Source organism: Mauremys mutica, chromosome 1 (genome assembly GCF_020497125.1).
Source record: "Mauremys mutica isolate MM-2020 ecotype Southern chromosome 1, ASM2049712v1, whole genome shotgun sequence".
Lineage (NCBI taxonomy): Eukaryota > Metazoa > Chordata > Testudines > Geoemydidae > Mauremys > Mauremys mutica.
In genome coordinates, this window is record NC_059072.1 from 211607208 (window position 1) to 211633411 (window position 26204).

Below are 26204 nucleotides of genomic sequence, written 5' to 3' on the forward strand. Positions count from 1 at the left end.
GGGGGGGGAGACAAATAAGGCTTGGGCAAGGCTTCCCAGACCTCATAGGGTCCTCTACTTTAATTCCTTCTGTGGCTTGACTCTTATCCTGTATTAGACACTTTCTGAGAACTAGCAGGATGAGGAAGAGGGCAATTGAACTCTCAGAAATAACTTTGAACTTGCAATTTCATTTGTCCAAGGGTCATGTGTGAGCGATCTCAGTCCTACACCACCTCCCCATTTGTAGATTTAAAGATAAATAGGTTTGGGCACTTTATTACTGAGCATGATGTTACCTATAACAGGACATGTTTGTTCCACTTAACTAACCAAACATAATTGTTTGCTTAAAATTAATAGGTGATAATCTTGATGTTTTGGAATAACATCTTACACAGTGGTGATTTTTTTTTTTTTTTAACAAGGAGTTTTTACCCACAGGATTTCTGTACACAATAGATTGGAATGCTCAGCTGGGTAAATAGCACTCCTTCAAAAAACAAAGTTTACTGAATGTATCAGAAGAGCAAGTTCTCTTGTTGAGTACTAGTGGAGAAAAATATAGATCTTTCTCTGAGCCTAACTGTAGTACCTCAGTTCCTGAAGTTATGATTAAATGAAATCCACAGTAAAATATCGTAGGAATGCCACAGCATAGGGAACAATCTTCAAAGCTACTTGTAATGTCCAAAACTGAGATCTGTTCTTTGGTAAATTGATCAAGATAGGAAGGTGGAGCTCACCAGTTTTTGTAGCTATGACCATAGATCTTGATTAAATGAGATGGGACACAGCCCACGGAACAGAATGGGGACAAGAAAAAAGTGTATCTGAAAGGCGCTCATGTCCTCGAGTAGGATCCTAGCCAGTCAAGGAAATATGTGGAGTAGGTAGGAGACATCCCTGTGTACTCCAGCCCCATTTCTACCAGGATATAGTGTCTGTATTGATGTGTTATTAACAAAAAAAAAAAAAAAAAAAAAGGAGAGGGGGGTGTCCCTCTATTGGAAACTTTTGAAATGCATGATGCAGTTTGCTGCCATTTTAAAGGTTTAAGACCTTTGGAAAGATGTATAGGTGGGTGGAGGGGGTTCTCCTTTTGTCTCTTTGGTGGGGTAGGAAAGGTTATACCTGTCCCCAGTGAAGGAGAGGGATAGCTAGCTGGGGACAGATCTCTTTTTTTACAGGAGGTGTGAATAAGGGTTTCTTTGCTGGGACATCACTTTTGACAAATGCTATGCAGCTCCACCCACTAGTTGGAAGGATCCGGAGACCCAGAAACTTCCCAGCAAGGCATTAGCTCCTTCTGCTGGTCTCACTTCAAATTCCCCTGCTTGGTGAATTTTCACCACACCAGCGGAGTGGAACAGGGACTCCCCATGTCAGGGAAAAGAGGGAGAGCTTCCTGCCTGGTTTTAGCCAAGGACAGAGAATTGCACTCCCTGTATTCTAACACCTACTTCCGATCCATTGTCAGAAAACTATAGTTGTTGCAAGAATGTATCCGTAAATATGGTTTAGGAAAATGTCTCAAATTGTTTAATTTCAACAAAGACACATACCTATTGTCTGAATGATTGTGACTATAGATGATAAATGTTCCATCTTTGTGGTTACAAAAACATATCCACTGTAGGAATGTGATTGCAGCAATAAAAGTGACAGGAAATGGCAAGACTGACTTACCTGTGTTATGCTCACAACTGAAATATTTGAGGAAGGATGAGACAAATGAGATGAACTGATTAAAAATCCATGAAGTAACACTTATGGTACTATTTACACTTATTGTATACTATAATCAGTGTTGCCTCATTTTGGCTGTATCTTTTATCTTGCTCTCTCTTTTTGTGAGAGAGTATTTTGTACTCAACTTCATTTTCCTTTTAATAAAATACTAGTAACTGAAAAGTGACTTTTTTGGCAGAGTTTTATTTTCAGGTACCTATTGTTAAACACTGCCTAAATCTTTGTTTCCCTGAAACATTAACTCCTAGTGAATACGCAGTGAATCTCTTTCAGGAAAGACTTCCACCCCCACCTCCCCAAAAGGAAATCAAATACCAATTGTTCAATAAAAGATTAACCTTACATTGAAAAAAGGCAGAGAATCCCAAGAGAAACCGTATTTTGTGGACCAATGTGGTTAAGCTTGTGCCTCGGTCCTGCAAGCTGCTCTGCAAGCTGTGGGGATTTGCCAGGGTTTGCCTATGTGGAGGACCTTGTAGGACCAAGGCCTTCAAACACTTCAGGTTTTTTTGTTACACTTCACCTGAGCTAACCTTTTCTAAATATCTGATTTTCACTGAGGTATTTCATTTTATTTAGCCAATTTTTGCAGCTTGGTGTACAGTGCAAGGAGATATGGACATGTCCAAAGTCATGCTGTGACTGTTTGGTTCAGCAGTTGGGATTAATGGCTCCCAGTGCACTCTACTATAATCACTTAGATCACACCATCGTCCCTCAGCAGCAGAACATAACAGATCTTAATTGACACTGCTTAAGAAGCCCAAAGTTAAGTGGAGAGGAAGAATGTATCCTAAAGAACCTGACTAGGCAAAAACTTGTTGTTTTAAACTCTTTATTTTTTTAAATTGTACCATACCCTTTGCTGTACATTTCCTGATGGAAAGGAATTAGAGAACTGTGTGGCCTGAGATATGGAGTCTTGCTGGAATAAAAATGAAAAATTCTTGACCTTGGCTTGTGGTGGCTATATATTTTTATATTTTTGTCAAAGTCTTCTAAAACAACTGTTGGGGTCATTGAAACTGATCTGCACAAGAGGTTTCAAGTAGGGACATTTTGGGGAACTTGTTGCTGGAAATGCTGGTTTGTTGAAACTGTTCATGAAAAAGGGTTGATTTTGAAGAATTTCCCATTTCAAAAAAATTGAGAAATTTTGAAATTGTCCATGTCCCACTTTGATATTTTTGAAACAGTTTCATGTTTTGTGTTAAATTTTGAAGTGAAACGTCATTTCAAGTTAACTTAAGTGAAAAGTGTTTTAAAAAAATTCAGTTGACCCCATCTAAAACTTTTTTGCATTTTGATTTTGCCTTTTTATCCTGATTTTTAGGATGGGAATTTTTTTGACATCTTAAATTCTTGTGGACAGGAAACCATTTTCCACCCAGCACTAGTTTCAACTTCTTGATTTTTTTTAAATCTTTAGTTGCTGCTCGTAATCAGCAACTATATGTAAACTTCTGTCAATTTCTTGAAGTTTTTATGAAACCAAATCTGATAAGGTGCAGCACTCGTAAGCTTTTTATGAACAGGTTACAGAAGAACTAGAAATTCCTTGTATGATAAATCATCCCATGGATTCATGAGACTCAAAAGGTATTAAAGCCTTAATACTAGCTGCCACTAGTTTCTGGCAGATTTATGGCTGGCCAGACACTGTGCTGAGAAATTCAAGCTGAAATTACTTTACCTGACATATTCACGAATTCTAACTCTGTTGGAGTGAATGGGTTTGGAAACTTGAACCAGAGATACAAAAACAACATTCCTGAAATGACACATTCATGCAGGCTAAGTCCCTGAGGTCAGTGGAATTTGCAAGTCTTAATTAGCACTGTCTTTAAGGAGCTTTCCCTTCTAAGGCTAAAACCATAGTCTAAACAATCCTTTAAACATTGGTCAGTGTGGGTAAATTATAGTTGTTTAGACTATGTTAAAGTATTACACGGTATTTAAAAATCAGAAAGCACTATGTGAGCCCAGTGTGGAGCGAGCTTGAGTAGCATACTTTGTTTGTTACAAATTAAATTGAATTAACCCCTGATTGTTTAATTCATTTTTTTCTGTCATGCTAACTTGTATTTTTTTCCTTTTCCAGGTGAATGCACAATATTTGGAGCTGTTCGTGATTTAATGGTTAATCTTGCCCTATCCCCTGGTGGGCGCCCATAGACACTTTTAAAACAAGGATGAAAAACAAGAGACTCAGCAGCAAAAATATCAATCTCTGAAGTAAAGCCTTCAGTTAAAAAAAGGAGAAAAGGACATTTTGACATGTTATGTTTTTTTAAAGAGCTAAATATATTAAACTGGGAAACTTTCAGGGATGCACTTTCATCAAATGATCATCAACCCATAACTTTTATATAGTGCTCTTGTATAGTGTGTTTTAAGGGATACATTTCAGACTAGGTAATAGATTAAAGTGTCAGCTTGCAGCTAATAGATTTAATATTCTGTTTTATACGAAGATTATGGAAAATGCCAAACTTGTTTGTTTTTTTTCTTACGTTTTGGTGTAATAGAATTGGTTGGTTTGTTTTTTTTAAGGCAGATCTGTCATTTTGAATACTGTAAAACTGTGACAAACTTTATATTGAAACTGTATTTTAATATTACTGCTTTGAATCTTTAAACAAATTATTTGGGCTTGTTGTTAACATGACCCCAAAAAAGCAATATTTAATAAACTAGATAAAAAACCTTAAACTAAGATTGTATGATTTCCAAGAACTTCTCCCTCTCTCTCTATTATATCACTTTAGGAAGTGAATCGTTGTAAAATGTTTGACTAAAATTTGATATACGTGTTGTTGTCTTAGATGTGACACTTTTTATAATTAAAAATACTATCAGGGTTTTTTTCAGCCACTTCAGATCATTTGCCTTATCTCCTACATGGCTGTTTGCGTTTTTGGCCCCATCCTTTCTCTGCCCCCAACCCTGTGGAAGAAATAATTTTGCTCCCCAACGATGACTTCTTCACTCTACCAATAATTCTGATTATTTTTAAATCTTAAGGAAACTGTACTTGCATAGTATATCAATTCTAGTTTATAAACACTATTTAAAATATAAATTTAGTTTTCTTTTATCAAAGTGAAAAGACACCATATATACATAGCAAAGGCCACGTGATATAGTGCGAGTAGGCATTTTTTCTCAGTGCTCCTGCATTCTTCTTGTGCCTTTCATTTTAAGGACTCCACCCCCCCACCCCATACTGCTGTTACTATTGAAATCCTTAATTTTGCATATAATGTTGGAATAGGGGTCAGATGGTGGAGAGAGAAGTAGAAGAATTACGAAGCAATCTTGTTTTCAAATTGTGTTCAGTGAAGTTGGACAAACTGATTCAGGAGAGCTGAAGTTGACTAAGAAAAGTGAAGAAATAACTTCATGTTTAACTTCTCAACTTGGACACTACATTGGGAAATTGGCAAGTAAAAGGAAGGTATGAAAAAGTTTGTCAGTCTTAATGAAGATTCTCAAATAGTTCTATTGACTACCCATTCATCTTAAGAATCAGTTCCAAACTAATTTTAAAAATCCTCCATGGGTTTACTCTTGCCTGCTTTATGGACTTTGTGTTTCTACTCTTCTCTCTTTAGCAGCTGCTTCCTGGGCTTTCTACATGCATCTCTCCTTTTTGGTGGAAGAGCCATCTCCTCTGAAGTTCCTGCTATCTGGAACATCCTTCACGTTGGTCTCTGATTCAAATTTCCGCTACTTTTTTTTCTTCTGTGTATATTGGTCCCTTTCTCTTGTATTTATCTATTATGTGAAAGATGGTTAAACTCTCTACACTTGAAACTTTTAACCTACTTTATTCATTCAACTCCTGCCTTCACATGCAGGTTGAAATTAGAAACTAGATGGGGGATGCACTAATGATGTCTGCAGTAGACCAGAACTCACGGAGCTGAAAAAGTATTACATCAGATACTAGACTGGGTTACTATTCATGGTGTGATAATTCCAATATTCACTAGCTGCCTGCCCTAAGGAACCAGCTTCTGGAGAAGGGGATGTGATCACTGTTTTACCAACGTTCAGGGACACAAGTGCTGTAAGACAGAGGGCTTTGGACGGGCTGAGCACTTTAGAAAGACCCTTACACCCACTTACCACACTGAATTATTCCCAGAGCATTATTGTTATGGAAAGTTTTGGCGGTCCATTTGAGTAACTGAGAATACTGCCTTGGAGCACAGCACTTTCTGGTACTTTCTGACTCTGTTTCAGACACAGCTGCCTCCTGACAGAAGAATGAGAGAGACAGACAGAGACAATGGAAACATAGGGGGCTGAATTAAGGTTGCACAGAGTCTCTACTCCTTAGGCTTCTGATCCTGGTCCAATCTCCTTGCCAGTAAATCCTAGTCTTGCTCCTCCAAATGTCTAGTCCCAGTCTCCTTGCCTAGCCTGTGCCAGTTCACTCTCCAGTCCCCCAGTCTGTCTCTCTCTTCCAGGGCCGGCGCAACCCATTAGGCGACCTAGGTGGTCACCTAGGGCACTAACATTTGGGGGGCGGCGACCGTGGCAGCCGAACCTTCTGCCGCGTAGGGCGGCAAAAAAGCTGGCAGTGCTCCTGCTCCCTTCTCCACTCATGCTCCCTGTCTCTTCTGGGTCCCAGTCTCCTCCTCCAGCTTCTCATCTAATCTGTGTCCTCACTTCTGGATCCTTGCCCCAGTCTCTACCCAGTTCTCCCCCCACATCCCAGCTTGTCACCTCTCTCTCCTTGCTCCATTAGTCCTGTCAGCCTCAAGTCCCAGTCTCTATTGCCCAGGCTTCTTGTCCCAATCTACTCCCCCACCGCCCCTCCCTCACAACACCCTAGGTCTGAATCTTGTCTGCATTTGAATCAGGAAGCTTCATCTTCCATGATGCCTTGGTGCCAGCAGGAGGTCATTGTGAGCACAGGAGGGACGGGCTCCTTGCTCTCAGTTCTGATACCCTACCCCAACCTCAAGCAGCAATGATAGTGAAAGTGTGGCTTTGCTCCGGTAGTCTGGGGCTGGAGCAAAGCTAGCTGCTCTATGGAGATGTTGCAGGTGTAAGAGCTGTGAGAAGATGGAGCATGCTCATAGAGTTTCTGTTAAGCTCCAGCAAGTCTCCACTGAGCACATGCAAACTGCTGTTCTTCTTTGAGCAGTGCCCCTGTGGGCGCTCCACTTTAGGTGAATCTGCGCCCGTACGCTTGTAATTGCTACTAAAATTCTCCAGTGCCTGCTTGGGTCGCACATGTTCTGTCCTTGTCTCGTGCTGTCTCAGGCGGTTACATAGTGCTGTGTGATCAACCCTCCCTCCCTCTGTTTCTTCTCCATCGCCCTGGGCTTGAGATGTAACAATTGGCAGCGCCTCTGAGCTAATCTTAGTCTATCTTTAATTTTAGAATACTAGTTAGTTAACCAATAGTTAATAGTTTAGTTTATTACCCTGTGTCTTCCCCGTTCATTCTTATTTTTTTGGTTTTTATTCTTAGGAATTTAAGTTTCAGATATTAGGATACACCTTAGTATAGTACAGTTAGCCTCCCTCATGCCTGGCTCTCTGGGTTTTAAATTGCCTCACTTGCCAGTCCTCAATCCTGGTGTCTGATGGGCACTCACAATGTGTCTGCTGCCTTTGGGAGCAAGACATACCATAGAAGTGCTCACGCTGCCACAATCTCAAGGCTCATGCCAGGAAAGCTAGGGATCTACAGCTAAAACTCCTCATGATGGAGAAGTCTCTGCGTCTGACATCTGAAATCACAGACTCCTCCTGGGCACTGGGCACCAATGGCAGCATCTGACAGAAGTTCCCCACCACCCTCTCAGAGGAACACCCTGCTAAAAAGACAACAAATAAGCGGGCTCCGACTTGTCCTCAAGGAACCGCCAAAAAAAGACCGTTCCCCAACCTGTCGGACCCCATTGGTACTGACCACACCAACACCGTTGATCTCTGAGGTAGCGGGACCATCTAGTACAATGGGTACCATGCAAGGCAAAGACCCTAAGCAGGCTGGCTGGGAAAAAGGCACTAAAGGGAAACTATCATCCCTGCCTTGGTACTGCCGGAGCTGCTCTAACATGCAGCACCGAGCAGCTTGGCAGTGCTACAGTCTGTGGTGCCACCTTCTGCCTCTACAGCACATAGTGCATGACCCTCGTCACTGACAACCACGGAAAAGGCATCGGTATGGCTGATAACACCCTCCTTGATACTGATGCTCTCGGTATCTCAACAATTTCTTTTCCATTATGACATTCTAGTCTCCTTGGCACCGGAATCTCCACTCCTTGGTTCCGACCTTACTCCAGCACGCTCGGTATTGTGCCATCTTACCACACCACCCAGATCAGCTCCTCCTTCATCTAGCAATGAGGAGGATGATGATGAAGGGGAAATCTACTCCTCCTATTACTCCTCACCTATACTCACAGCTACAAGACCAGGTCCACCAGAGCACCATAAATACCAGACCTGAAACTCAAGGATGGAACAGACGCCCATGGATGCCGCCATGTATGCCATTTTCACCACAGTAGCCTTACTGGGACCCATGAGCAGCGTGCTGCCAACACTACCCTAAGCCTCCCAGTCGACTCAGGGAGAGGTCAAGGCATTCTCCATCACCCTCTGTACCTGGGCCCTCTGAACCTCTGGAAAAGGCAGTTGAGGAACTGCAGGAGACTTCAGATTAGGAAGTCATGCCAGATGCCAATTTTTCATCATCTCCGGATGAAGCTATCATGCCCCCACCACCCATGACAGCGGTTGACTTTAAACAGTTGCAGGAAAAGTTTGAGGATTCCCTGGAGATACTGTTGGAAGAAGTTGTGGGGGCCCAACATAAGTTGTTGGACATCCTCCAGACTTCAACCTCCTCCAAGATTGCTTTCCCAATAAACGAGGCTCTTGTAGACCCAACCAAGACCATCTGGCAGATCCCAGCAACAATTCCGCCTGCCTGCAAAAGAGCAGATACTGCAACAAGCTTCCTGGCTCCACCTCTCTGGTTTTCCAAAAGAGGTACAACCAACTGTGTCCTGTTGGAAGGCCCCAAGCTGTTCGCAGCCAAAACACGAGTCCCTTCACACTTTGAAGGACTCATGAGCAACACTCAAATCTTTGGGGGCACGCACGCGCACACGCACACGCACACACACACACACACACACACACACACAAAAAATCGGGCAAGTATTACTTGGCGCAAAGATCTAGATCTGCAACCTACACACACCCTCAGAGGCAATGTGGCCCGCAGAGGCAGAGACCTGCAAGACGGAGACCACTCCCTTCCCAGCCCTCGACATCCCAATAACTTACCTCTAAACAACAATGTTGAGGGTTTTTTCTATTGCTGGACCCATCCAACACAATCCATCCATTAATTTCTCCACTTCTCGATTGAAGGTGGCCTTTCTCATCACTATCACTTCCGCCCGATGAGTAGGAGAACAGGGCCGTCATGCCACACCCCCTACACAATATTTTTCAAAAACAAAGTTACCGTAAGACCAGATCCCAAATTCTTACTTAAAGTAGTTTCCTCATTCCATTTGAATCAACTCATCCATCTCCCTATCGTTCTTCCCAAAACCTCACGGGAATAAACAAGAACCAATGCTTCACATCCTGGACATCCGAAGAGCACTAGCATTGTACATTGAGAGGCCAAAGTCTTTCAAAAAGTCACTAAAGTTATTTCTTTCCATCACAGAATGATCTAAGGGGGATGCCATATCCAAACAGAGGCTATCTAAATGGATCTCCAGATGCTTTCACCTTTGCTATCACCATCAACAGCTACAGCCCCCACCAGGGACCTGAGTGCACTCTGCCTTGATAGCCTTCCTCAACAATGTACCAATTATGAACATCTTCAAAGCAGCAATCTGGGCATCAGACCATATGTTCACACAGCATTATGCCATGGAGCAGCACTTGTTGTCAGATTCTTTACTGGTAATTGTGGTTTTATCATCTGCCATGACTGCAACTCTGAAGCCCCTTTCTTCCATAGAAAGGCACTGCTCTACAGTCACCTAAAGTGGAGCACCCACAGGGACACTCCTTGAAGAAAAGGTTAACTCATCTTGTGCAGTAACTGAGGTTCTTTGAGAGAGTTGTCCATGTGGTGCTCCACTACCCTCCTTCCACTCTACTTCAGAGTTTTTTTGCACAATAGACTGTAATAGAGAAGAAACGGAGGGAGAGTTGATTGCACAGTCCTATGTGACCATGTGAGATAGCACAAGATGGGGACAGCACATGCATGACCCAACCAGGCACTGTTGTTAAAAATCTGATTACAAGTGCAGGGGTGCAGATTGACCTAAAGTGAAGCACCCACAGGGACAACTATCTCGAAGAACCTCAGTTACTGCACAGGGTGAGACACCTTCTGCCCCCTCCTCTCCTCAAGTCTTATAACATGGTCAAATTTGGGTGTGTTTTCACAGGGATGATAAAAGGCACATCCCTGCCAAATTTCAAGTCCCTGCTCCAAAGCTTGGGAACACGAGTTTTTCAAAGAAAAGGTTGCCAGCATTTTTTTTTTAAATGGGCAATACATCATTCCCACCCCTCCTTTTTTTTGACATTGCTAAAGCATTTTGGCTGAAATTTTTTATTTTTAAAAATTGAGGCAGACACCTAGCATGGAAAATTTCAGTCCAAATGTTTATAACATTGCCAAACTTTAACTTTAAAACAGTATCTTATAGTGGAAACTACATTGAGATCGTTCTTCTGCTGTTGCACAAATACTAAGGAAGATTATTATGCAAAGTGTGGATATTTATTTTCAAAAGCAGATGAGTGAAACTTCTAAATTCTGTTTACTTTTATTTCCTTCATACTATGTGAATGGCGTAGGTTCCACCTGATGGATGGTAGGATAACATGTATTTTGATAAAAACGTGCATCAGAGTGATCTCTCTTCTTGGCTGTAGTAGTGACATGCTGCATTCTGATTGGCTTAGAGAATTTTTAGTTTCTAGCATATGTAATTCTGTCAGAAATAAACTCATCTGTCAAAGCAGAAAATGTTTGCATGCTGATGGATAAACTTGGCTTCTGACAGGATGAAGGGTTTTTGCAATATGTTAGTGAATGGTGTCAGCCATTCAGCAATCTGAGTGGCTCTCAGGAATTCCACTGTAATTACGTTTCAGTAGGATATTTTTTAATCATCATAGGGATCTGTGCATAGAACCTTTCTGAGGTATGCTAACAGACTTCTCGAGTTGGACAAAATGAATTTGGTTGGACTTACACAAAGACAAAGGCTCCTCTTCTATAAATGTCTAAGCCTGAGCTGTAAGATGTACTGCTTTACTTATGCTTTTACTAACTTCTGGTGGCCTTTAAGTGTTCAGGGTTCTGCTAAGGGTTTTCTGTCATGGCTTTGTGACTTTGCACTGTTTTGGGAATGTGGCACCTTATGCTTGGGCTGTGTTCTTTACTGTCCTAACATGCATGCATCATAGTCTAAATTGCCATCCCTTACTGTGCTATCAGAGCAGTAAAGAAGTAGTTCATTGACGTGCTGTTCTCCCTTAACAATGTGGGGTAATCTGTGTGTAGCCTATATCAACTGAGGCTGGGAGATGGGATTTGCATTTGGAACTGATCTAGAAGGGCCCATTCATGACTTCTGCAAGTACAACCTGTGACGCTTATCTTGTCATTTCAGTATGCGAAGTGCTAGAGTTGTTTCTCTTAAAGCTCCAGCTGCTGGAATTATGGGGTTACATGAGAACCTCGATGGGGGATGGTGGTAAATACAAGGCCGGAGCCGCCCTCCTTCCAGCCAGGCAGGGGCTTGACAACACTCAGGCCCAGGGCTCCAACCACAGGTACTGTGAAAGACCAGCTTAAACACCCCTATTTCAGATAAAACGCAGGATTGTTTCCCCGCTTAAGCCAGGCCCTGCTATTCGGCCTCGCTGCAGGGGAAGGCAATGAGCTTGCAACGCTCCCCAGCTCCCCGTGGCTCTCAGCGACCTCTGCCGGCCGCGCTGCAGGGCGGGGCCAGCCGGGCCCCCACCTCCCGGGAAGGCGGCGGGGCCATGGCGCTGGCGGAGCTGGCCGCGCGGCTGAACTGCGCCGAGTACAAGAACTGGGTGAAGGCCGGGCACTGCCTGCTGCTGCTGCGGGACGCCCTGCAGCGCTTCGCCGGGGAGCAGCTCCGCGCCTTCCACCGCCAGCTGCTCGCCCGCCTGGCGCCCCCGGGCCGCCTCTGCCGCAGCCGCTGCCTTCCCCGGGGCAGGCAGGTGAGAGCCGGGCCCCCAGCGCGCTCAGGTTGCTCTTGCTGGACTGCAGGTAGCGCCCAAGTGCTGGGGGGGGGGCCTATGGGGGGAGCGGGTCCCTCCCCGCCGCAGGGCTGCCCAGAGGATGCCGGGGGCCCCGAGCAAAGCAATTTCCGGGGCCCCTTCCATTAGAAAAAAGTTACAATACTATGGAATATTATATTCTTGTGGGGGCCCCTGTGGGGCCTGGGGCAAAGTGCCCCACTTCCCACCCCACCCCTGGGTGGCCCTGCCCCCGCCGTTCAAAGGTGCTAGGCTCCGCTCGGCCTGTGCACTTTGTTACCCCAGTGTGTAGCCAGCCTTCCCCGGCCCCCTGCTGCGGTTGGATGTGTTCCTGGAGACTTCCTCACGTGACAGCCTTTCAGTAAAGATTAATCTTGAATTCCTGGAGTCTCCAGAACACTCCTGCAAGGTTGGCAAGCCTGTGCCGCGTGGCGAGCACCAACCTCGCACTAGTCAGCATGGCCAGCTCTGGTGATGTCGTTGTGCGTCTGGTGATGATAGAGTTTTCTTAAAGCTCCGGTTTCTGCTGTGTGGGGATGATGAGAGATTCTGGACTGTCATTTGACATAAGTTTGTAGCCCTCTTGGTTGCAGAGAAAACCTTGAAAACATGATCTGAGAGCAGCCTGAAGGCTCGAGAACCAGCAGGCAACTATTCCCCCCACCCGCCCAGCATGTTACTTTTTAAAATGCTAATGATTTTTAGAGGGCTGATTCGTGAATTTTGAACACTTGGCATCAGCAATGTTATGCATGGCACTGCTGCTTAAATCAGTACCAACACACAGAGAAACTGGGCTGATTTTGGAAGGAGGTGTTGGAGTTTAGGAACAGAGCACAGAGTTGTGAGCACTGTGTTGTGTTAGACCATTATCCTTTTCTCTTTGTCTATTTCACTCATTTTTTGAGTACCTTAGTTCTTAAAGACTTGGGGGGGGGGGCAGGGCTGCTTCTCTTCCAGCCCTAACTGCAACTAGACCTACATGAGAGACCTCGCAGTTCTACCTGCACAACTCCGTTAACTTAATCACCGACTACAGTCCCAGGAAGGCTGCAGGATTGGGCCCTCCCTGCTTCCTTCACAATGGGGTTCCTGATTGTTAGCCCAGAAAAGAAGTTCTAGGTGGGATGTTAGACAAGAAATTCAGAGATGGAGAATTTCTTTGCTTTAGAATTCAGTTGTATGGTCCATTATTATCCCAGCCATTCAATTTCTGAGTCCAATTTTGGCTCAGCAGAGGGTGCTATGGGACTAACTGGATCTCTACCCTGCTTCTTCTGCAGCTTACTGTGCTCTCGTCTGCTAGGCACTTAACTGCCTAAAGCCTTGTTGACCCTTGTATTTGCTCTCAAACGCCTGTCTCTTTGCATGGCATACATAGCCGTTATACAGAGCTAGATATCTTTTTGTTGTTGTTTTGAAGATCAGTTGTGATTAATTACAGTGATTAACTAAAAAAAAATGAATCGCTATAAAAAAATGCAATCGATCACAGTTTTAATTGCACTGTTAAACAATAGAATACCAATTGAAATTTATTAAATATTTTTGGATTTTTTCTACATTTTCAAATATATTGGTTTCAATTACAGCACAGGATACAAAGTGTCGAGTGTTCACTTTATATTTTTGTTACAAACATTTTCACTGTAAAAATGAAAAAAAATATTTTTCAATTCACAACATACAAGTTAGTGTAGTGCAATCTCTACTGTGAAAGTGCAATTTATAAATGTAGGGTTTTTTTGTTACATAACTGCACTCAAACAAAACAATATAAAACAAGTCTACTCAGTCCTACTTGTTCTGCCAATTGCTAAGACAAACAAGTTGGTTTACGTTTATGGGAGATAATGCTGCCCGCTTCTTATATATGTCACCTGAAAGTGAGAACATGTGTTCGCATTGCATTTTTGTAGCCAGCATTGCAAGGTATTTACATGCCAAATATGCTAAACACTCATATACCTCTTCATGCTTTGGCCATTGTTCCAGAGGACATGGTTCCATGCTGATGATGGTTGTTAAAAAAAAATGCATTAATTAAATTTATGACACAATTCCCTCCTGAGGACTTGAATGTCTACTGCTGTTTTACCCACATTCTGCCATATATTTCATGTTATAGCAGTCTCGGGTGATGACCCAGCACATGTTCATTTTAAGGACACTTTCACTGCAGATTTGACAAAACACAAAGAAGGTACCAATGTGAGATTTCTAAAGACAGCTACAGCACTTGACCCAAGGTTTAAGAATCTGAAGTGCCTTCCAAAATCTGAGAGGGATGAGGTGTGGAGCATGCTTTCAGAAATCTTAAAAGAGCAACACTCCGATGAGGAAACTACAGAACTAAACCACCAAAAAGAAAATCAATCTTCTGCTGGTGGCATGAGAGTCAGATGATAAAAATGAACATGTCAGTCCACACTGCTTTCTTATTGAGCAGAACCCATCATCAGCATGGACACGTCCTCTGGAATGCGGGTTGACGGATGAAGGGGCATGTGAGTGTTTAGCATATCTTGCATGTAAATATGTTGTGACGCCGGCTACAAAAGTGCCATGTGAACGCCGGTTCTCACTTTCAGGTAACATTGTAAACAAGAAGCAGGCAGCATTATCTCCTGCAAATGTAAACAAACTTGTTTGTCTGAGCGATTGGCTGAACAAGAAGTAGGACTGAGTGGACCTGTAGGCTCTAAACCAGGGGTCGGCAACCTTTCAGAAGTGGTGTGCCAAGTCTTCATTTATTTGCTGTAACTTAAGGTTTCGCATGCCAGTAATACATTTTACATTTACAGGGGCCGGCGGATGGATCCTCAGGCTGGCAGTGGGCTGAGCAAGGCCGGCAGCCGGGACCTGAGGCTGGCAACGGACTAAGTGGCTCAGCCTGCTGCGGGTCTGGGGTCCCAACCACCAGCCCCGCTCAGCCTGCTGCTGGCCCGGGGTTCCGTCCATCCAGGCCGACAGCGGGGACCCCAGGCAGGCAGCAGCATGCAACGATAAATCAGCTTGCGTGCTGCCTTTGGCACGCGTGCCATAGGTTACCGACGCTTGCTCTAAACTTTTACATTGTTTTGTTTTTGAATGCAGTTATTTTTTGTACATAATTCTATGTTTGTAAGTTCAACTTTCATGATAAAGAGATTTTACTACAGAACGTGTATTAGATGAATTGAAAAATACTATTTCTTTTATTTTTACTATGCAAATATTTATAATAAAAAATAAAAAGTGAGCATTGTACACTTTGTATTGTGTTGTAATTCAAACCAATATATTTGAAAATGTAGAAAACGTCAAAATATTTAAATGATATTCTATTATTGTTTAACAGTGCTATTAATCATGATTCATTTTTTTAATCGCTTGACAGCCCTAGTTGTGATAAAACTTTTGTTTTTAGTTTCCAGGAAAGATAAAGAAAGGTGAATACAATAGAACTTCAGAGTTACGAACTGACTAGTCAACACCTCATTTAGAAGTGGAAGTACACAATCAGGCAGCAGCAGAGATGACCTCTCCCCCAAAAAGCAAATACAGTACAGTACTGTGTTAAATGTAAACTACAAAAAAAAATGAGGAGCATTTTTCTTCGGCATTGTAAAGTTTCAAAGCTGTATTAAGTCAATGTTCAGTTGTAAACTTTTGAAAGAACCACCATAATGTTTTGTTCAGAGTTACAGAACATGTCAGAGTTACGAACAACCTCCATTCCCGAGGTGTTGTAACTCGGAGGGTCTACTGTAGTAAGTGTTAGTGCACATGAAAGTGAAGGTTTAATAGTACTGGCTAGGGTTGGGCATAGTGGAAGCTTCTCCCATGGCTTCTTTAGTACTCTTGTGAGGGAAAACTGATGCTTGTGCCAATCTATGTAGGGTAGTTTAATGTTGTGAAGAAAGCTTCCCCTAAGCACCATAATGAGATTCCTCATCTACCTTTCGCTCATGTTAATTTATTGTAACGGTAACGTAGAAGTATGAACATTGTGTTAGATACCACTTGTGGATATTGTAATTATCTAAAAGCAAGCATTATCAACCCAGGAAATTCAGAGTTATGCTTAGATATAAAAGAAGTCCAACAAAATTAAGGTATAGAAATGCAGTAAGGGCACCAAAACTAGCTTGACTGCTCTATAGTAACACCTTGAAGAAATTAAATAAATAAAATGTTTTTTAAAAATCTGTTTAGTCTGATCTGGGACTACATTCTCAAATGCCTTAATCATGATCCTATTGTTGTTATGATGGTGTCCGCATACTCCATTATTAAGCTCATAGGGCCAAAAAGGACTAAGACAGGATGAATATTTTAAAGTACACCTTTACCCCGATATAATGCTGTCCTCGGGAGCCAAAAAATCTTACCACGTTATAGGTGCATTATATCGAACTTGCTTTGATCCACCGGAGTGTGCAGCCCCGCCCCCCTGGAGCGCTGCTGTACCGCGTTATATCCGAATTCGTGTTATATCGGGTCACGTTATATCGGGGTAGACGTGTATCTATTTTAATTAATAGAAACTAATGAATGAATTTACTTGTACATTCTCAGAAAACTCATTCTGTGCTCAGAGTAAATTCCATAGTCTTGTAGAGGATATACTGTGTTTTTCATACATAACAGAGTGGTTAAATTTCTGCGTTAAGTGCAAAATTAAATTCAACTTCAGCATGTGGAAGCATGACCTGTGACTCCATAATATCCAGTAATAATAATCACTATTATTACATACCAGAAACAACATATTGAGAGCTGGCAGTTCACTGATCCTCTCTGTTAGAGTACATTAAAAAAACAAACAAACCCTGTAACATAATTCAAGATAACAAACATTCACTTTGGTGTTCTTGAGCGCCACCCACAATTATTTATTTGTGCAGCCCTATAAGAGTGCTGGGTACTATATTAGAACTACAAATAAAACAAAGTTTCTGCCCTGGGGAGTTTACAGTCTAATTCACCTACACATTTAATCCCTCTGCCCTACAAAGTTAATGGCAAAGGTGGAGGAGTATTTGTATGTGCGTTCACATGGAGAGTGAACAATCAGAAAAGTTAAATTGGAATAAACTGTTATATGCTTTATCTGTTAAGACATCCTTCCGAGTTGAAAATACCCTAAGGATTCAACCATGTTCAGATATGTCTTTTATTAACCCTAATGTAAACTATAAGGAAAAAATATGTAACTTCAAATTCTGCTGCTAAAGCATTCTTCTCTTTCACCACGGGGTTTGTCATGCAAGCCTCATTTGAGACATCTGGCTAGCATTGGCCTCAACCCTGGATAGGAGAAGCTTCAGACTCATTTCCAGTTGAGTCCTGACTCTCATTGAACCCAGGTCTCTACAGGTGAGAGGCTACTGGCCTAACCTACTGTATTTATTATACCTAAATTCTCAATTACATCTCTTCATAACAGTTCAGCACACTGCATACAAGAATCTGTGCATTTGATCAAATTTCTGAATGAACATTCCTTGAAGCCTTTTTCTAGCTTCTGCTGCAATGTAGTAGTAACCCTGTGCGCTTTTTAAAGTGTAATTTAAAGGGTGCAAGTACTAAGGTAAATTACTTTGGTTTCTTTCCTATTTTTTTCTTTTTAGTTTCAGTCCAGCTGTTCACTGTGCACAGAGTGGAAAAAGGAGATTTTGAATCATCACACCAACAGGAATGGAGAAGTTCACTGGGGAAACTGCAAACCTTGGCTTTGGCCTTCTAACTCATGGGAACTTGCAAAGGTAACATAATTAAATTCATTGTTTAGAAGAATCACACTTGGGGTCAGCTCATGTCCTCACTTTCATCCACGTGTGGTTCCATAATGAATTCAGTTTGGCTGGATAGGAGTCTGTCAGAGCAGGATTTGGACCTATGGTGCAATCCTGGCCCTGTAGAAGACAATAGCAAAACTCCCATTGTCTTCAGTGGGGGCAGGATTTCATCCATGGAGAACAAACTTGCACATGTATTGTCCTTTTTTCTTGCTAATAGTAGACAAAAGGAAAGGTTTCAAGGGCTAACCTTGTGCTTTTCCATGATCTGAGCATCCAGGTCACTACCCTTTTGGGCTTAACCAGCGTGATTTCATTTTTATTTCATCCTGGATTTGAAAACACATTGACTAGGCTTAAATCCAGGCCAGTGTATAGCAATATTTCTTTGGGCTGAACTAAGAAATACAATGAAAAGGTATTAGGAATAGTATTTGGTAATATTTACAGTGTTGTAAAGTTCAATGGTACCATGCAAAATTGTTGGCATTTCTGCTCTGCTTCCTGATTTGCTGAACATCCTCTAAAATAACCACTAACTGAAACATGGTCTGTAAAGTATTCAGTAATGTATCTAAATTCTCAATGGAATAAATACTTGTAGTCTCACAGATCTCTTTAAAAGTGAAGCTTGTGCATGAAAAGATGAAGTTCAATTTAACCTATTTAATTAAAAAAAGAAAACCCCTTAAGAGTCGCAAAATAACACACAAACTTTTTTACTAACTAGGCTACTTTCATCTGTCTGAACCAATGTGTTAGTGGTGGTGGTCTGTGCAGGCAGGCAGTTAACCCCGGGTAAAGTCCCCATATAATCCTGGTGCTTCATTCTAGAAAATATTGTAGCTGGGTAGTGTTCCAGGAACAGGGGTGGTATGATGTGCTGGTACACGTGAACAACAGTGCATCTGAAGTGAAAAGTAATACCCTCCTACACACCCACCACAACCCTTCCTGGTTTTGTCTGCTATTGCAGATATAATAAATAATAATTGGAGATATACCAATCTCCTAGAACTGGAAGGGACCTTGAAAGGTCATTGAGTCCAGCCCCCTGCCTTCACTAGCAGGACCAATTTTTGCCCCAGATCCCTAAGTGGCCCCCTCAAGGATTGAACTCACAACCCTGGGTTTAGCAGGCCAATGCTCAAACCACTGAGCTATCCCTCCCCCCAAATATGTGTATTTAAAATCTCTCTTTCCCTTCACTCACTAATCTCCCACCCAAATGGCTGAACTTGCACAGCTCTGTGCTCAACTTGAGGGGCTACGTCTGTTTGTCTGTAAGGCAATAACTTTTCAGTGCCACATCAGATCAATTGCAAAATTTCAAGGAATGTTCTCGGCATTGGTGGGGAGAATATCAATTTTTTTGGTGAAAATCACAAAAGCAAAAGGGTGAAATGGGGGACACATGATGCCCTGGCATCTGGTTAGCAGACCTAGCAACTTTAATCAGATCTGTTATGGTCTATTGCTGTGGTTCTCAACCTTTCCAAACTATTGTACCTCATTCAGGAGTCTGATTTGTCTTGCGTACCCCAAGTTTCACCTCACTTAAAAAGTACAACTTCAGCCCTGGGCATTACCCTGGGCAGCTGTGAGGACCCACCCCTCCACCTGCCCGGGGGCTTGAGAGCAGCCCCAAGCCTATGTCCCCACCCCAGCCAGATGGAGGGGCCTGGGCTCCCCAACTCGGCTCCAGCTTGGCCAGGGGCCACGGAGGGGGCAGGGCCTCGTAGCTCCATCACTTTTAGGAAGAATCCATCGCCCCTGCCCCCCCACTCCTCCATGGGGTAGGAAACAAGTCATTCTGGATGTCAACATCTTAAACTGTATTGAGAGACTAGGCAGAACTGAGATTGGGGGGGGTATTGTTATAAATGGAAGGAGTTAATGGCTGCCACCAACCAGTTCTTTGATCTATGGTTCTCAACCAGGGATAGGTATACTCCTGGGGGTACACAGAGATCTTCCAGGGGGTACATAAACTGATCTAGATATTTGCCTAGTTTTACAACAGGCTACATAAAAATCACTAGCGAAGTCTGTACAAACTAAAATTTCATACAATGACTTGTTTATACTGCTCTATATACTGTATTTTACAGTAACGTGATGTGCAGATACGCAATGTATTAGACATGCATTTTATGTCATTTACTGATGGTGGGAGGAAACACAGAGCCCCTGGCATGAAGGAGGGAGTTGAGGTGTGGGGTGTCCCTGAAATAGAGGGGGATAGGAGTGGGGCACAAAAGAAGCTCATGCAGGGAATGGAGGGAAGAACTGAGCCGACACAAGCTGTAAAGCAGGGGTTCTCAAACTGGGGGTCGGGACCCCTCAGGGGGTCGCAAGGTTATTACATGGGAGGGGTCACGAGCTGTCAGCCTCCACCCCAAACCCCACTTTGCCTCCAGCATTTATAATGGTATTAAATATATTTAAAAGTGTTTTTTTAATTTATAAGGGGGGTCGCACTCAGAGGCTTGCTATGTGAAAGGGGTCACCAGTAAAAAAAAGTTTGAGAACCACTGCTTTAAAGTGTGCAACTCCCTAGTGATGCAGGGAAGTCACGAGTGTGTATAACTATACAATATGTTATAGTGTTCATTTAGCATTGTGACTTCATTGCAGAATCAAATAACCAAGTAGGGAAAGATTTAAGGGTTGTGAAGGAAATAACCATTTGCTTGAACACATTGTTAAATGGCAAATGTAGCAAGTGGAGTTGTAGAGATTGTGTTCTAGTTTATTGCATTTACTTTAGGCAATATCATTTTGAAACATAAACAGTGCTTATAGGCAGATAAGGAAATCACATATTTGTGTACTTCCTGAAACCAGAAATGACATTGGTATCGTGCACTTTTGTTATGTAGGCTTATATGCCTCGTGGGCAGATGGATATTTCTGGACCAGACAAGTGTGATGCAGCTGCTCTTCTAAACCTTTTCAACTTTTGTGATCACTTCAGTGGTATTGACCAGAAGAAAGTCAGAGAGGTAAAATCTCCCAGACTGTTTCCAAGAACTATTTTTAATTAATACATATTCTGTAAAATGCTGTAAATTGTGTGATAGGATGGTTATGACCGTAATGTGGCAGTGCTGTTTTTCTTCATTCTCCTGTTTAGGTGATTAAGTGCCGCAATGAGTTAATGCATTCTTCAGAAATGAAAGTTTCTTCTTTATGGTTGGAAGAGTTTGGAAAGAAGATTCAGAATTTATTAAAGGAACTCCAGAATGTTCCAGAAGTTATGACAGCTAGTACAAGGATAGAAAAGGTAAAAGAAATAATTCTGGTCTGTAGTTTTTTGTTATAAATTGTAGGTATAATCCAGTACATTAGAAATCTGCAAAGACTTTTAAAAGTCTGTGGAATTTCACTGGGGGTTTATATTTTTCTACTCTGTTTAAATGTCCAGTCTCATTGTACGTTACAAAAAGAGTCAAATACCTTATGTCAATGGGACTGTTCATCATAGGAAGCGCTACTCTCTAGTGTTTGCAGGTTCTGGGTCTGTGGTAACTCACCACTGTAAATGGAATATTTGCGAGGCTGAGCGGGAACCAGCCAGTTCTCAGAAACAGCCCTTTTCTACCAGATGTTTTGGCCCTGGTCCTACTGTCCATCCAAGCTCTGTTTGGCGCAAGACCTGATTGGTAGCTATATGCCACCTTTGAGGTTCCCCAGTCCCTGGGCTGCTGGGCCATTTGTTCCTCCAATGCAACCATCCATGCTCCTTCCTCCAATTTACCCTCCCTCTATGAGGGAGCTACGCTAACCTGTTTGTCTCTTCATATTCATATACAGATCAGAGACTTATCTCGCCCTCCCCTCTGTACTGAAGAGACAGCATCTTCCTAACTTGCCCTCTGAATGCAATCCTCTATCTATTACTATAAGCAAGAGAGCTGAGTCTGCCTCATCTATCTGTCTTGTACCCAGTCTAGAAGTAGTTGTTTATCTATAATCCTCCTCCTGATGTTGGGTCAGGACCACACTACTCGCAGCGCAGATATCCCTCTTGACTCTGACTTCTACACAAGTACCAGCTCCACACCCCAGAGTATCTCATTCTTCTACACATGCTCTTGTCCTACCTGTTTATATCTAGAGATCTTAGGGGAGTTGGCATGTCCATCCAACTTATTACTTCTTCCAATATTAAATATTACAGCTGCTTTTCAGGTGTTTAAGAGGTTATATAGACCTGTATTTACTTTTATATGTGGCTGCTGCACAATGTGGTGGGATGAGGGGATAAAACGAAAGGTTGTCTGCGCCACGCCACCTATTTGCCAACAAGTTTAAGCAGCAGTTGGGAAGTTGGTTTTAAGGGAATATTCATTTGAGGAATTGGTCTGTGCAGAAAAGAACTGAAATTGATCATGCTGCCTGATAAGTGGAAATGTTGGTAGGGTTTTCTGGGCTTAAGTCACTGTTGGTATTGCTTGTTTTCTGTTACTAATCGACAGAATAGAGTGGTTTTATTAAAATAGGCTTTTGAGCCTGTGACCGACTGAGAATTTTCTGCAATATCCTGAATGAACTTTATAGAATTAAGCTACACCTTACTGAATTAGGCTTACTACCTTTGGGTCCACTGTATTAAAATGCAGTTGTGTATGTGCAGTTGTGGAATTATATGCACCTGCTCTAGCAGGAGGGGAATGCTAATGAAACTCCTCTCTTATCAGACCTTCGATGCTACCCCTTGGAGAGGTTGCAATATACTAGTTCAAACTGGATTCTCCAGGGACCAACAGGCAAAGAAAGGATTTTTTTGATGAATAGCCTGGTTTTAAACTGGCTCAGGTTATTCTTCCTGATCCAGCAAATGGACAAGATCCCTATCCATAGAGGGCCCCAATTCTTAGGGTAGGGCTGGTAAGACTGGGCCTACTGAGGCCACGTAAGACTGCATGCTAGTTCTGAGCTGAGGCGGTGATGAACTTGTATCCAACAAGAAATCCTTTGGTGAAGTATTGAAGGACTGCTCCTGGAGCCCATGGTACAGTTGGGGTGATCTCTGGTAAACTTATTAGCATGCATGAAGCTTCTTTTATTGTTTTTAGTATGTTCTCTCGGTAGTGCTTTTACCTTAAGAATAAAGAAGACTTGCATAAAAAGAGCTGTGAGGTAACATACTACTGTTGACAATCACTCTTATCAGCCTCTGAAGAGAAAGCAAATAATTGTGCTTGGGCAGCTTGTCTCTGCTGGGAATAACACAGTGAAGACAGGGAACTGTGCAGCCCAGAAATATTCCATTCTGACTGGGGTGAGACGTCTGTCTCCGCCCAAGAAAGGCAACAGCTGGAACTGTAAGCCTGTAATGTGGGTGCTGTTGCTGGACCACACAGAGAACTACAGGTGCAGTTGCCCTCAACTGTGACACAGCCCATTAAACAAGCTCTTGCAGAGGCACTAGAGAGAACAAATTACTTTTCTTTCATTCTTCCCTGTAAGGGCTATAGATAAACTCCAAAACTGTCACCACAGCAAGCTGATAACTTCTGACACTCCGTAGGCAGTACCTCCAAATGTTCAAGAGATACAGCCCTTGTCTTTCCTATGTCTTTGAACTGAAGCTACAGACTGAGAATGGTGCAGAGCTGTTTAATTACACAGTACAGTGTAGTTTTCATAGATGCTTCCTTTATACATATTATCACCAACTTCTACCAAAAGACTGACTTCTGTGTAAAAAAAGAAAAAGGGTGGGGAGAAAAGGGAATGAATAGGGTTAAAGGGCACGGTATAACGACCATCACACTCTCATAGTGTGAACAATACCATGATGGACAGATTATTTCAGGGCTCTCTTCTTCTCCCATTTTCCATCACATGGACCACCTCCCCATCTTTTTTCTGTTGCATAACACCCCTGAGGCAACCACAGCAATTTCTTTCATGAAAAATAACAGCAGGTGTATGGAAGTACGTATTTATGTTTCTGTCTTTGGAATGATAAATGCTTTGTACTTTTCAAAAAGAGTTACTCACATTTTCTCGTTCTCAGGGTGGCTTCATTTAACTCAAAGCAATTTAAATAAATTGATTTTAATTTTGTTTTGCATTGCATTTATACTTTTTAATTATTTTCCTAAAAAGAGGTTAAGCCTCACTGGTTGGAAACCATTAAAACATATTGATTTGCAACTAAATACAGCCTTTGTGCTAAACGTGGTACATCTTTTTTGCTAATCAAGAACATATGCTATATTTATACACTTATTTAAGCAACTAAAGAGCTTAACATACATTTATTCAGATTCTTAACACTTACTTTTTTTATTAGAAAATGGTGAATGGTGCATTTCTTATTTACTAAATTGATTTTTTTTACTTCTGTCAAGCTCTATTTAGATATAAATTCAATTTAAAAAGCATTTATTTATTTATTTTTTTGTTAAATAAAACTTAATTGTGCTGGATATATGAGAAAAGTTTATCAAAATATGTTTGCATTTAAAATGAACTGATGTATTAAACAAAGGACGTATTATCTGTAGTTAGTGAATTGAACTGATTGTTTCTGATCACCATGTCCTTTAAGATTTTAGAATTAGTAGATCCCATCCTCTCACATCTAGCTTTTATTCATAGATAGAAAAAGAAAAACAAGCTTTTATGCTTTTTTCAACTCCCATCCCATTGTTTTCCTAACTTTGAATGAACTAATCATTGAACTGAACTAGCTGAATAAACTGAAATGAAAAAATATTCTCTGCACCTTTTATTTTTTTTAAATAAACCTGTATTTAATATAAATTTTAAAAATCTGATTTAAATAATCTGTTTTTCTAAAATCATAGATTTTTATCCAGCCTGCTTCTTTTACTCCTCCTTTTGTCCCCTCCCCACCCCATCCCTGTGATGTTTCTCCTGATGGAATATGAGAGCCAGCACCATGTGGTCAGGCAGCTGTTTAAGAACACCTAAATTTGATCGCTTATGCATGTTGGAACAAATTAGCTGAAATCCTGAAATAACCATTTTATATGTACCCCCATATATTCTAAATTATGGGAGTTAGTGTTCCATATGTCAATTTCATGTGCTTAGAGCACTAGACCTTTAACCTGGTGCCCAGCACAATCAAGACATGACACCACAAGTGCTTGCTTTGTGGTGTTGGAGGTAAAAGTTAGCCTAAAATTCACTTTGTACAGTTATAGAAATGAGGAGCTAGACGTATTCAGGAGCAACACTGATAAAGATTATAGAAAAGTATTTAGATTCATTTAATCTGAACTCATTGCATAGTTTGAGTACTTTGTTACGCTACTGAAACCATAAAATGAAGGGCTGCTCTATTACAGTAGCATTAACTAGAGCTCTCTGTGATCCCAGAAAGAATGCCTTTTTAAATTTAATCACTTATTTCATTTTCCTCTTTTAAACCAAACAGCTTCTGTCATCGGATTGGGCTGTTTATATACCAGGGGAAGATGATCAGCCAGATGGATTGGAAGGAGAAACAGAAGTTTGCATGAGTGGGAGCCAAATAAGTGAAATAGAGATGGAATTAATAAAGGAAAGACTTAAAGAGATCTATCTTCTGGTAGAAGAGCAGGAGATGCTGTCTGAAGAGGTACTTTTAAAATTTAAAAAAACAAAAAAGAAGACTTAACGTATTAGTCAGATATTTAAAGGAAACCAGTTAATGGCTCATTCTGGGTAATGAACAGGATTCCTCTTTTGCGTTTAAACCAATATTTACTGGAAAAGGCCTAGCCAAATGAAGGCAAGCTTACAGTTTACCATATAGTAAACTTGAAATCCCTCCAGGAGCATAAGAGACATTCCAAAAAACCTCCCACTTCAGTACTAACTACATCTAGGCAGTTTGACGCTGAGATACGGAATGGAATGTGACTGCCTGCTGAGAGCACCTTTCCAGGGACTCCTAAACTTCAGCATTCAAGACTGGCTAGTTGAGGTACAGAAGATGATTTAAAATGTGAATATTGTATACAACATACATTGAATTTCCCTGATTTAATATGGTAATAATCTGTGCGCAAGATCCCTGATATGCATGTGTCTATATAGCCTGCTTTTCAAGATGTTCTTGTCCTCTTTTGATACAGTTATGTAACTCTCTTGAGCATTAATAGTAGTTACATATGTGCACCTAGAATAGAACAATTCCCTTAAGCAAGCAGGATATCTTTGCTGAATTTTCCCCTGCACATTCTATATTTTCTTTAAACTTTTGTCCTAAAATTAATGGTGTTATGTTTGAGTTATTGGAATTTCTAAAGGTGCATTTTAAAAAAAATAACTTGTGAAGGTTTTTAGCACAAACTTCTAATTGTCTTAAAACTTGCTTCTGCATATATAGCTGAAGGAAACACTGTTGGG

General features: G+C 41.7%; 2 protein-coding genes across 6 annotated transcripts in view; both read left to right on the forward strand.

Moving 5' to 3' along the window:
- The window catches only part of MED14 (mediator complex subunit 14), a 67276-nt gene extending 62737 nt beyond the window's left edge, over window positions 1-4539 (forward strand). Inside the window, exon 31 of the mRNA XM_045002693.1 lies at window positions 3833-4539. Coding sequence (XP_044858628.1) covers window positions 3833-3906 — 74 coding nt within the window. The 3' untranslated portion in view covers window positions 3907-4539. The remainder of the gene's footprint in view (window positions 1-3832) is intronic.
- Window positions 4540-8053: 3514 nt separating this feature from the next.
- Window positions 8054-26204, forward strand: part of C1HXorf38 (chromosome 1 CXorf38 homolog) — a 50917-nt gene continuing 32766 nt past the window's right edge. For 4 of the 5 annotated variants that reach the window (XM_045002700.1, XM_045002699.1, XM_045002698.1 and 1 more), the window contains exons 1-5: window positions 11785-12006; window positions 17661-17795; window positions 20711-20833; window positions 20965-21114; window positions 25249-25431. In XM_045002700.1, coding sequence (XP_044858635.1) covers window positions 11803-12006; window positions 17661-17795; window positions 20711-20833; window positions 20965-21114; window positions 25249-25431 — 795 coding nt within the window. In that variant the 5' untranslated portion in view covers window positions 11785-11802. Of the gene's footprint in view, window positions 8755-9448; window positions 9694-11784; window positions 12007-17660; window positions 17796-20710; window positions 20834-20964; window positions 21115-25248; window positions 25432-26204 lie in introns of those variants that run through there. The other variant, XM_045002701.1, reaches the window with a different exon arrangement.